Here is a 14,046-nt window from a genome sequence, read left to right as displayed (position 1 = left end):
GTTCTGATACCATGTAAAATAATTTGAATCCATGATTTCTCATTCATTGGTAATTGATATAAATACAAAAGCAATATCACAAAAGTCAACTATCTAAAAATGCACAACATAATTACAAGAAACTAATTAGCTAATTATTGGAAATGAAATATACTATTATCCTATTCTATCAGCTATAAGACCCGAATTTATTGTTCTTCCCATTTTATATGAGATATGTTCTTACTCCAGTGACTCGCATATAGGAAGTAACTGAAGTGAGAACAACTGTAATAGTTAGAAATAAGAATATTTCTGATATGGACCATTAATTTTTTTTTGAACAGATGAGATTAAAAGAACATGCACATGATTTTTTTAAGTGATCATGTAACCAATAAATAACTTTTAATTATAATTATTCATGTATAGTTGTAAGATACAAATTTATTATTCTCATACTTTTTATATAAGAACTATTCTCACTTGAGTGACTCTTTTTATATATGTAATGAGAATAAAATATATTCTAGTATCAGAAGATAAGTTATATCATCTCAATATTAAAATCGTGATATATATCATATTTGTTGCCGCCTGATTTTCGGCTGCATGACTTTATTTAGAGCGACCACTACATTTTATAATTAAAAATGTAGAAAAATCTTTTAAGTCCAATTACCTTGAGCTTTTTTATTTTTGATATTCAGGTTCGGGAGTAGTTTACAAGGTAGGGAAGGTATTAACACCCTACCTGTCCGCCTTAGGCGATACTCTTCACTCAAACATATGGCTTTATTATTATTAAATTTTATTATTAAACTATATGGTTAATTAATTAATTTAAATGAGCAAAAATATTATATTTTTTTAGTTATGTCTGACAAGATGTACCTTGATTCTACGTATCCCTATTAATGGAAAATGCTTATGTAGTTATTTAGTAGAAAAACATTTATTTGTTTGGATGTATTGTAATTAAGGTTTTAGTCAAAAATGTTTATTTTCCATGTTTATTTATTGATAAAAAATTTATTTGATTAATTTTTGTCATTTATTTAATTAAGAAAATAAAATTTAATCGATTTTGAGATTTAATCAGTTGAAAAGAAGCGGCTTAGCGCAACCTTTCGAAAATGATTTGAGAAGAAAGAGGCTTTAGGGCAACCTTATCTACATCTTTGATTAATTCTCAAAATTATTTCATAAGCATTTATAGTTAATATTCTTAAGCATATGTGTTCGTACAAAAATAATTTTTTTACAAATGATAATTTTAATTACAATAAAAATGTTATAGTTATTCACTTATTTGGTTAGAAAAAATTTCAATTTGAATTCAAAAATAGTTTGCTGATGATTAACTATATTAAATAATTTTTTTGTGATTACTATTTTTCCCTAAATATTTTATTAACATCTTTATTTTTATGATTGAAATTATATTTAATAAAAAAATTATATTTCTATTTACTAAGTTATTATGAGTTAATAGTGTATAAATAATAGGAATGAATAGAAATAGAAATAATTAATAAACCTGATTGGGACAATTACTACATGTGAAACTATAAAATTGAGAGCCATGTGTAAGGTTCTGGTTCACTAGAGGTTTGTGGTGCTGAAAAGTGGTTCATGTGGACGCGTATGGTTGGCCCAAGGGAGTAGGGTGCACTCTTTAGTTGTACACCTGCGCACATGTGATCCGACGCTCCAATTAGGGCTAACGTTCTTGTGCATTGAGGAACACATGCACCATCTAACGCTTTTTCATGTCATTGGTTGACCCAGGCAGTCAACGCGACAAGGAAGAAGACAACCACGTGGATTGTGACTAGTGGTTTGAATTAGAGGGAGCATAGTGCATTATATGCATCTGTCCTCACTGGATCACAACACTACACAACACTTTTCTTTAGTGTTTTCACTGCTCCTTTTTTGTGTTTTTTTCTAGAGCTTTTTTTGGGACTTTTGGAATTGTTGGATTGGATGGAACTTTTTAAGGTTTTTTCTTTCTAAACCTAGACTAGGCTATTTATAGGAAAAATGAACATTAACTTAACATAAATTTAAGCTAACTAATTTATCATTAATTTTAAATCATCATTATTTTTATGGATTACAATCTCACCTCAAAAAATCAGATTCGACCAAGTTTTTATTATAAGCAATCCACAAGAATATTCCATTTGATTATTATTTATTTATTTCTATAAATTCGAATTAAAATAATAAAATTAATAAAAATAGTTTTAAGTATCTTTTATTTATTTTATAATATAATTTCAAAAAAATGAAAATAATTAATAAAAATTACTTTCTTACTCTTTTTTTTTGTTTAAAATGATGTAGGTTTCTAGAACATATTACTTTATTTTATTATTAATTTTTATTCTATGAAAAATCATTTTTTTGGAATTATGTTAATTTAGTTTTAAACTTTGGTTAATATAATCATATAGATGTGTGAACCTTAATCTGATCAGATTAATTATATCTAATTTTTTGGTTAACCTAATCAGGTAGATATAAGAACTTTAATCTATTTAATTTAATTTTTTTATAATTTGATTTATTTAAAAACTTTGGGCTTTTCCTGGGCCAAATAAAATTGGGTGTTCATAATATTTAATTATTTTTCTACAAAAATTTTATAAAACTATAAAAATAGAATACATGTCATGATTTTAGTAGTTAGAGGAGATAACTTATCTCTCTTGATATGAGGATATACTTTATTTTCATAAGTAATTATAGATGTATAATAAGCACATGCTTGCCCGTTAAACTCATGGTGATGAAAGAGTGAAAATCCTCTCTATTTCTAAAAAGAGAAATACTATTTTTTGTTACTTTTGCGGATAAAAATATCATTACAAATGTAAAGAGAATGATATAATTGTTATTTTATTTTATTTTTTATCTTGTTTTATATAGTATTTCTCTATCTATTAATGGAGAGGAGTCTGACGAAAAGTCTAGTTAATAAATATTTATAAGATTTCAGTTAAAAAAATCTACAAAATAATGATCACAAAGACACGAAGTATACCGTATCATTTTTTATTTTTAATATAAATAAACACATCATTTACTATAAAATATTATTTTTATTTCTAACCATTATGCTAAGCATAAAAATATTAAACACAAAAGCCTAATAGAAAACGAGCCAGTTTCTTTTTATTAAAATTGTTTTTTCTTACGGAATCTTGATTAAAAAGTGATTTCTTTCAACTACATCTTCTGATATGACCAACTAGATGGATTTAGTTCATACTAATCTACAAAAAATCCTATCCGTGGATATTTAGCTAGAGGTTTTTCTAAGGCATTACCACAATTTTAAGAATAACCTTTTAAAGTACAAGCTGATATAGTTAAGCTTCTTGTAAAAGTAGCTTCTTTAATATTCATAACTTAACAATTTTATTGTAGTGAATTAATTGTTCAAATTGAAAATTCAACTCTATGTATGTATGTGTGTGTGGATCACGGAGAAGAATAAGAAAATGATTCAAATTGAAAATTCAACTCTAAATATATATATATATGTGGGTATGTCAATTTAAAATTTAAAATTTAGTTTTAATAGAAGTTTGTTGATCGTCAAAAGAAAAAGAAAATGGAGAAGATTTCCACTCATATAAATCATTATTTTGGTGCTCAATGTTTTCTGTTAGTCATTAGTCATTACAAGCTAAATCGACATAAACAATTAAGTCAATAACCAAGTGCGTGGTTTCAAAATAACCAAACATTTATTCAAATAAACTCTAAATTTCTAGCTTCTTTAAAAATCCTCTTCTTCTATACAGGCTTCTTTATATACACTTTTATCTAATTTGCTAGGCATGCTTGACCAAACCAAAACAATTTCGTTTGTTGTTGCTCTCGTGAGAAAAATATTTGTGTGTGCCTAACCTATAATGTTATTATTATTGTTTTAAACTCACAATCATTTTAGTATCTTTCTACCATAATAATTTACAGCCAAACGACCATGGTAAGTGAGGAAAAGAGAATTCTGAAATGAAAGAGACAATATATTGTATCCTTTCCAAAAGAAAGTCCAAGTTCATGAAATTGAAAATAAACAAAAACAATGATTCATGCATGTGGAAACAAGCAAATATACATGATTGCCGCGTCCATGTATATCCAAAAGGTGCTGTGTAGATAAATGACATGCACATGACACCTCAAATTTGTCAATATGAACACTCGTCACCATGCATGGCACCAATTCTTAACAAGATGATCTATAAATATGAGTGATTTTAGTCCCCATTTTCATCATTGAAAGCAATCTAATATTATCAAATATGGCTAAGATGAGAGTGAGGCTTCCAATGTTGATATTGCTACTAGGAGTAGTATTCCTCCTAGCAGCGTCAATTGGTATTGCTTATGGAGAGAAAGATTTTACCAAGAATCCGCCTAAGGAAAGAGAAGAAGAGGAGCATGAGCCAAGACAACAGCCACGTCCCCGCCAGCAGGAGGAGCAAGAAAGAGAGCATAGGAGAGAGGAGAAGCATGATGGTGAGCCTTCACGTGGTAGGAGTCAGAGCGAAGAAAGCCAAGAGGAAGAGCATGAACGAAGAAGAGAACATCATAGGGAAAGGGAGCAAGAACAACAACCCCGACCCCAAAGGAGACAGGAGGAAGAAGAAGAAGAGGAAGAGTGGCAACCAAGGAGACAACGACCTCAAAGCAGAAGGGAAGAGAGGGAAGAAAGAGAGCAAGAGCAAGGCTCTAGCTCAGGCTCACAGAGGGGGAGTGGTGATGAGAGGAGACAACACCGTGAGAGGAGGGTGCATAGAGAAGAGAGAGAGCAAGAGCAAGACTCTCGCTCAGACTCACGCCGACAGAGGAATCCTTATCACTTCAGCTCTAATAGATTCCAGACTTATTACAGAAATAGAAATGGTCAAATCCGTGTGCTCGAGAGGTTTAACCAGAGAACCAATAGACTTGAGAATCTACAAAATTACCGTATTATTGAGTTCCAATCAAAACCAAACACTCTCATTCTCCCTAAACACTCTGATGCTGACTTCATCCTCGTTGTACTCAATGGTAATTATTATAAATTTTTAAATATAGGTCGTTGTTTTGAAGGCTACTGAAACCTTAACATGTTGGCATGTTGGCATCTATAGCACCCGTGGATCCAAATTTAAAAGCTTACTTACTAGTACTAGTATTCATTTCCATCATTTAATTAATGTGAATGAATGATTTATTGCATTAGTTATTTGTGATTGCAGGTAGAGCCACAATCACGATAGTGAACCCTGATAAAAGACAAGTATACAACCTTGAGCAAGGTGATGCTCTCAGACTCCCAGCTGGCACAACTTCTTATATCCTTAACCCTGATGACAACCAGAATCTTAGAGTAGCTAAGCTCGCAATACCCATCAACAACCCTGGAAAGCTTTATGTAATGTTCTTTCTCCTATCATACCATATCATTGTTTATTACTATATCAACTCACTTACTTTCACACCCATTTCATATCTAACACCATGTAGTTTTTAATATCTTTCTCATTTCTCTCTATCTCTATATATGTATAGGATTTCTATCCATCAACAACTAAAGACCAACAATCCTACTTCAGCGGCTTCAGCAAGAACACTTTAGAGGCCACCTTCAATGTATCACATCTTATATGCATCAATTTCTTAGTTACTTATTAAGTATATATAGTAATGATCATGTGTTTGTTTGTTATGATTTCATATACAGACCCGTTACGAAGAGATAGAAAGGGTTCTTTTAGGAGATGATGAGTTGCAAGAAAATGAGAAACAAAGGCGTGGACAAGAGCAGAGCCACCAAGATGAGGGAGTCATAGTGAGAGTGTCAAAGAAACAAATCCAAGAATTGAGAAAACATGCTCAATCTTCATCAGGTGAAGGCAAACCTTCTGAATCTGGCCCATTCAACTTGAGAAGCAACAAACCCATATATTCAAACAAGTTTGGCAACTTCTACGAGATCACCCCAGATATAAACCCACAGTTCCAAGATTTGAATATCTCTCTCACGTTCACAGAAATTAACGAGGTATGTTATATATCACATCATAAATAACCATACATATATTGTACTTATTGACATGCGTAGCATCTTACACAATAATACTAATGCTACTAATTTGGTTTAATTTATTTTAGGGAGCTTTGTTGTTGCCACATTATAACTCAAAGGCCATATTTATAGTTGTGGTTGACGAAGGAGAAGGAAATTATGAACTAGTGGGTATAAGAGATCAACAACGACAACAAGATGAGCAAGAAGAGGAATACGAGCAAGGAGAGGAAGAAGTGAGAAGGTACAGTGATAAATTGTCAAAAGGTGACGTTTTCATAATTCCGGCAGGTCATCCACTTTCCATCAATGCTTCCTCAAATCTTCGTTTGCTTGGATTTGGCATCAACGCTAATGAAAACCAAAGGAACTTCCTTGCAGGTACAATAAGCTTAATTTAGCATCATACACTATAAATAAATATATCTCACTTCAATCTAAATAATAGCTTAAATGGTAGATATGCGTTGAGAAAATTGAACTCTAGATCTCCAACTATATCCTTGGACATAACCAAACCATGGCTACAAAGTCTACTTTTGGAATGGATACCTTAACATAAAAATATCTTTGCTTTATGACTGACTTTGGCAATATTGAAAATTGAAAGGTTCCGAAGACAATGTGATAAAGCAGTTAGATAGAGAAGTGAAGGAACTCACATTCCCTGGTTCTATTGAAGATGTTGAGAGATTAATTAAGAACCAACAACAATCTTACTTTGCAAATGCTCAGCCTCAACAGCAACAACAAAGGGAGAAAGAAGGAAGGCGTGGAAGAAGGGGTCCCATCTCTTCAATTTTAAATGCTTTGTACTAATGTGCTATAAAAACTACTATCATGTAAGAGCTCATAATGAGCCACGAGAGAATAAACAAACTAGAGTTGTACCTTTGTACTATTGTTAATAAATAAAACCAACCATATAAGTTTTGTGTGCCTTCATCTATCTATATATGTGGTTAACTAATTTAATTAATATATTTTGCAAAATAAAATACATTAAAATTAGGATAAGTGGTGCTAACCTAATACAATAGAAGGATAAAAAATAAGATCCTTTAAGAAGATAAAGAAATACAACCTATTAGGTCATTACACCAATTAAGAAAAAGTCTTTCATTGCATTTACATTTACTTCTCACTTAAAAGAAGAAAAAATGTATACATATCTCACCTTAATTATCTTAACTCTCAAAATGAATCCAAGAGAACAACTCTGTTTGAATCATTGAGTTTTTTGTTTTAGTTTCTTGGTTAGAAATATCATATTTAACATCCCATATTATCATCAATAGGTTTTATTTGATTATATTTAATGGTATATTAAGCAAATATGCATTTATTTAATAAATTTTATAAATTATAAATGATAAACGCTATATGACAATGGTAAAAGAAATATATTAAGTAAATGTAAGCAATAATCATGTTGATATGAATTATTTTATGAAATATATAATAGAGTTGGTCTAGTGGTGTAAGATTCCGCTAGATTTTCAGGATGACCAAAAAGTTAAGGATTCAATGTCTGGGAGCGACACTTGTTGGTAGGAGCAATCATAAACCCTGAAATCGATCAGTTCCTTACCCAAAAAGTAAGGGAATACCCTTGGTAGCACAAAAAAAAAATGAAAATCTCCTTATGAGTTATACATTTATAAATCAAAATTATGAGACAATGTTTATTTTGTGAGATTCACAAGTAAAAAGGCATTGTCAAAATATAATGTAAAACAAATATTGATACTTTTAGAATATTTTGGATGATAATTTTGAGAAAGATTGAAAATAAACTTTTCTTGGATCATATTATATATATGCACTAATAGGACTTTCTAGTTATCTAATTGTTATTATAATTATGTTATTTATTCATGGGATGGAATGATTCTTATATAAATTAGGTTAACCAATTGAAACATAAATACTTAGATGAAGTTTATTCACAGCTATCATATATTGTGAGAAAATAAAAGAAACTCATATTATCACTTTAAAGATTTGAACCATTTAAATGTATACACCTCTAATATTGATGCAACCAAAATCTTCAACAAAAATCAACATAGACTTAAACAATTATCATTTACAACTGTAAAGTTTTTTTCTAAATTATGTCTTCAAATATTCCAACATCAAAATGATTGCAACACCAACATTTAGGCAACAAAAAATTCTTCCAAAAACTAACATATAGTTAAACAACCATCTTCCACACAAATCTCAAAAATAACAGAAATTATGTCTTTAAAGATTCTAACAAGGTGAATGAATTGCACATGCTTGCCCCATTAAACTCATTATAATGAAGAGTCTTGTTAATAAATGTTTATATGATATCAGTTAAAAAAATCTACAAAATAATGAACACAATGTGTTCGGTATCATTTTTTATTCTTAATATACATACACACATCACCTTTCTATAAAATATTATTTTTTATTTCCTAACCATTATGCTAAGAATAAAAATATAAACACAAAAGCCTAAATAGAAAATGAGGTAGTTTTCTTTTATTATTATTTTTTGCTTACGGGATCCTGATTAAAAAGTGATAACTTTCAACTAGATCTTCTGATATGACCAACTAGATGGATTTAGTTCATATTAATCTACAAAATTTCATATTTATAAAAATTATACGTAGATATTTAACTAGAGGTTTTTCTAAGGCATTACCACAATCTTTAGAATTAGTATTGTAAGAACCGGACCGTACTAGGTGGTTTGACTGGTTTGACCGTTGACCGGACTTAAAAACGACTCTAGTTTACCGTCTTAATAGAATGAGAGGTAGATCACTTTGAACCGGAAAAATTCTGGTCCGACCATGTTAAACCGAATAATCTAGAAAATAAACGAGAAAGATTACTTAAAATTAAAAAAACGGAATACTAATCTAATTTTTTGTGTTACTCCGGTTCAAAAATATTGATAAATGTGTTACAATATAATTATACATAATTATTAGTTATATAAATTTTATATTTATATATAATTATATATTTATTGATAAAATATTATTAATTATATATGAAATTAGTTGGTCCGACCGGACGGTTTAACCGTTTAAACCGGTTAAATCTGATACGAAACCTCTTCCGGTTTGACGTCCGGTTCGGGTTTAACAACATTGTTTACAATAACCTTTTCAATTTGTAGTGATATATATATATATATATATATATACCATTTCCTGTCAAATCAAAATGCTAAATTTAGTTTTCATCAGAAAAATTTGATTGACAAAAGAAGGGGAAAAAAGAAATGAAGAGAAGAAAATAGAGAACATCTCCACTCATATAAATCATTATTTAGCGGCTCAGTGTTTTTTGTTAGTCATTAGTCATTACATTATCATCATCTTGTTCATATGATTTTGAGAAACCAAATCCTAATAAAAATAGAGTAAAAGTAGTTACTATTATACTTATCATTAAGAGAAAATGATATATATTTATATTATTACTGTATTATCCACACTCATTGATTCTTAAATATAAGTAATACAAAAATAATAAATGATGTATTGAGTATGTATAAATCTTTATATCAATAATATATAAATATTACATTATATCAGTAATACTAACAAGGAATGAAAGTATCAAACGTTTTCACAAACCAACGAATTCTATTGCAAGGGATCATAGTTGATAGAACAATAAAATATAAAGAAAGCATAAATGGTTCAAACTATCTGAAACCCATTCTCAGAATTTTGGAACAAACACGATGCGTTGAATCACAGACAACATTTGATGCTGTTTTATTCCGAAAATTTGGCTGAACTGTAACAGATGCAAAAGATGGTGGAGTAACAACAATTTGAGGATTGGAAAGTTGATCAAAGAGGTTGGTAATATCAGAAAGAGGCTCCCTCATAAACCCTATTTCAGTAGCACCCTTCTTGAAACATTGGCTATCACTACCATTTGCAGGAACTGGGTCAATCTCATTTGTGAGAAGAATTGGAGGCATGTTCTCTTTGTTCTTATGGAAACTAGCTAGAATAGAATCCATTCAAACAAGGTATGGATACTCTAAATTGAAAAATCTATATATATAAGTTTATTGCGTGAGTCATATCTAGTACTGAATAGAAGAGTACACAAAAAGGAAAAGAAAAGTGATGATAATATGATTTTATTATCCCTTAAATGTAATATGATATTATTATCCAGCACACAAAAATCATAATATATCTCTTTGGTACTAGAGATGAGTCTTTTCCAAATTTATTGTTGATATTCTTTTGGAATGGAAATTTTTTAGAGGAACAAGAAGTGTTGTGCAAAATGAAACAATAATTATATATTTTTATTTACACTTATAATAATATTTTTATCATTAAAGCTAGTATAAAAATAGTATTTCTTTATCCTGTGAGTGACTCGGTGGATGTTAATTAGTATTTTATTTTTTATTGAATTTAATTTTACAGTAATGATTGGGTAAAAGAGTAAATGTGTAATCATATTAACCTATTCTATATTCAAATAATAATTTAAAATTATTAAAAGTATTTTTAAAATAAATAATTATTTTCATTATATGGTTTTTACCAAAGATACACTGATTGGATAGTAACAACAACTCAGATTTTGCTATGAAACTGTCCAATATTGAATAGCTTGACTGTTTTAACTGCCTGCTTTTTTTTTGGGTACTTTTCTGAATCATCAAACTATTTAGAGTATCTATAAGTTTTCTTTACTTGCTCTTTATCTTAACCATCAATTTTAAGAATATAATTTAAATCTACTCACTAATTCAAACTATTAAATTTTCCTAAAATTAATAGCTAAGATAAGAAGTAAATTAAAAAAAACTTACTATGGGAGTAAGTGAATCCACTCCCGACCATTTATAATATTTTATTTTGAAATTCATAAGTTTCCAAGTTATACATGTGACCTGAAGTGTGAAAAGCAATCATGTTTCTTATCAGTTATGACAGACCATTGCATAATGCTCGTGTTGGCGTGAGTTTAAGATTTTTAATATTGACCTGTATTTGCAGTTTTTTTTGTTTTTTGATTTCCCACATGTATCTTCGTACTGGAGGCAATCTTGTCTGAGCCGGGTACATTCACAGGTAAGTGGGGCTAACTCTCCCAACGGACATTTTTTCCATCCACAAGACTCGAACCCGGGTTCTTGCTTAAGGGGAATCAAGCATGTACCACTTGAACCAACGCCGCCTGTTGGTACCTGTATTTGCAGTTTGAGAAGCATGAACAATTTTATTACTCATTATCGTATTTGTCAAGGTACTAATATATTGATAAGTTATTTATTAATTAAAGGTATATCAGTTAAGTTATATATATTATAATAAATATAGATATTATTATTTATAACATTTTACTCAATTAGTTAAATAATTCAGTATTTACCTATGTTACAAACAATTATTGAATTTAAGGTTTGAATCCATATCTTTAAAAAATATTAATTTTTCATTCACAAATAGATTTTGATCAGTACAATATAATACCATACGATTTGGTTGATTTTCAATGACTTGATAATATGTCTGATAATTGTCTTACGAGTAATTGTTTATTGGTTTCCACTTGAATTAGCCAATATGACATGATTTTAATAAATCATGGTTTGGAAAACTCTTTTAATTTTAAAAGTACAATGATAACAAATTAAATTACATGATGACAGTTAAATATATATTTTATAATAAATTTATCAATATAAATATTATGATTTGCAACTTATAACTTAATTATTGAAATCAATAGTTGACTTTGTATCGAATAACTTTTATGTTCAAAGTATGAATATTTAATATGTCATCTTCATGTCGAAACTGGTGTTGACTGATACTGTATAATATATTTTGATAAGTTTTTACCTCTTTAATTTTGTGTTTGGTATAATTGTTATATTATATCAATATGAGATCAATTCACGGGTTTACCAATTAAACTTGCTGATACATTACCGTATTTATAACCATGTTTTTTAATAATAAGTATGTTGATATAAAGAAACTATATTTTTATTTCATAATAAAAGACCTAATATTAATTCATATTTATGTTAATATTGTATTAATAATTAAACAAATAACCAAATCAAACCTGTCAGGGTACCGATATAATGGTACAGTGGATCAACTCGTGGTTTAGTAATTAAACTGCATACCGGTTAATCGGAGATATTTGCTTTTATATATATATATAAACCTATAACAAAAAAATTTCAAATAGGTAGATACTCAAATATATAATTCATATTCATAATCTACTCAAAATTCACATAAAGAAACAACTTTAAGTCTTTCACAAATTCAAAGTCTAATTACAAAACATATATCAATCTAAAAGTATCACTTAACAACTCCAAAATATAAATAAATGACACAAGTTCACAACTCACTCTACAAAAGAAATAAATTTGGAGTTTTAACATTTAATACCAATGAGTCAAAGTTGTCTCATATTGAGATTATATTTTTGCACCAAATTTTATCTTCAGACAGTACTCCAAGATTACACAAATGTCACTGAGATTACACACGAATGTTAGGAACTAAAAGTTGTAATCTAGGTATGTATTGTAAGCATGTGCTTTGAAGTGTTGAAGAAGAGTTGGAAAGATAGGTCACCTTGTAATGGGTTTTTGAGTCTTTTTTATTTAAAAAAATTGTGTATAAATCGGCCGGTTTAGTCAAATACCGGCTGATTCACCAGTTTTGACCGGTTTTTGACTGGTTTTGACTGGTTTGACACTTAGCTGGTTCAACATCTGTACCGTACTGGTTAGGGGTCCAGTTTTCAGGTTGAACCGTCCGGTACGGTACAGTTTTTACATCATTGAACCAAATAGTAAAAAAATGTAAATAATAATATATAAATCATATGATAATATGAAATATCCTCTAGATATTCAAATATTTCTTTAGATTTTCTCTTATCCTAGATTAGTGATAGATATTATCTTCATTTTTTTTAATTTTCTACGATGTCTCCCTTTTTTATAGACAAATGTCAGTATTTTACAGTAAGTAAGAATTGAACTTTCAACCTCCTTATCACTCTACTCCCTAAGTCATTCACCCTTCAACCAATTGTATGTCTTAAATTATCAATTTTATGGGAATTGTATAGTTATATATGTTACTAAATTGTTATTATGTTATTGTACATATATTACGTTAGTGTACATATATTACGTCTTACTAAATTGTTATATACGTATGTGCTACTTTCCGAGTGTCTTAATAATTTAGAACATATCTTCTAACATTTGTTGTACTTGGTTTGAAACTAACATATATCACATGGTATTATACATTATTACTATATATGTTACTAATTATGAATTATAATATTATATATATTTCTAAACTATTTGGCATGTTTTACTAATGGTGAATATGTTATAATTGTGGATGGTACTATTATATATGGTCATTTGTTTTTGTATTCTTATATTACTTAATTGTTATATATGTTCCTTACAATCAATTGAGTTTCAATTATTTTACTCATGTTTTATGATTTATATTTTTTTGATAATAATAGTAGTGTCTTTTCATTTGTGGACAAACAATGTCTCTTGTAATAAATTTTCAACTTGAAATTAATTCAGATTTAAAAAAAAATTGTGGTATGGAAGGGAACAAGACCAAACTATTCGTGAGAGGTTCGGTTCGATTCCACTATAAAATTTGCAGTTAATTGAGGTGAACTGAACCATAGTTTTGTGTTTAGTTCGATCATTAAATTATTGTACTAAAAACCAAACTCGACTGAACTTTTATACTCATACTAACAATTTTTTTAAACAGAGACTAATGAATTTGCATCCTCTCCCCTACTGGAGAGTCCAATAGAGAGAAGATTATGCAACGTGGCTTAAAAATATTAACGATACATATTTTAAATTATTTTGAAGTAAAAATATATATAAATCGTGAAATCAATCTCGACCTCACATT

General features: G+C 29.0%; 1 protein-coding gene across 1 annotated transcript; it reads left to right on the top strand.

The window, feature by feature from the left end:
- Positions 1-4,270: 4,270 nt before the first annotated feature.
- Positions 4,271-7,024, top strand: LOC109339187 (conglutin beta 1). Its single transcript, XM_019576598.1, has 6 exons — positions 4,271-5,058; positions 5,250-5,425; positions 5,563-5,643; positions 5,735-6,055; positions 6,166-6,460; positions 6,690-7,024. The coding sequence occupies exons 1-6, from the start codon at positions 4,305-4,307 to the stop codon at positions 6,896-6,898; spliced, it is 1,836 nt and encodes a 611-aa protein (XP_019432143.1). The 5' UTR covers positions 4,271-4,304; the 3' UTR covers positions 6,899-7,024.
- Positions 7,025-14,046: the final 7,022 nt, after the last annotated feature.

The sequence above is a fragment of the Lupinus angustifolius genome, unplaced genomic scaffold, assembly GCF_001865875.1.
Source record: "Lupinus angustifolius cultivar Tanjil unplaced genomic scaffold, LupAngTanjil_v1.0 Scaffold_60_104, whole genome shotgun sequence".
Lineage (NCBI taxonomy): Eukaryota > Viridiplantae > Streptophyta > Magnoliopsida > Fabales > Fabaceae > Lupinus > Lupinus angustifolius.
This window is presented reverse-complemented; position numbering and strand designations above follow the sequence as displayed.

What these genes read in the sequence shown, in the direction of transcription:
- LOC109339187 (XM_019576598.1), top strand. Translation starts at nt 4,305, where the DNA reads ATGGCTAAGATGAGAGTGAGGCTTCCAATGTTGATATTGCTACTAGGA. An exon ending in ACAACCCTGGAAAGCTTTAT is followed by an intron (nt 5,426 to 5,562) that starts GTAATGTTCTTT and finishes ATATATGTATAG; the next exon opens with GATTTCTATCCATCAACAAC. An exon ending in CTTTAGAGGCCACCTTCAAT is followed by an intron (nt 5,644 to 5,734) that starts GTATCACATCTT and finishes TTTCATATACAG; the next exon opens with ACCCGTTACGAAGAGATAGA.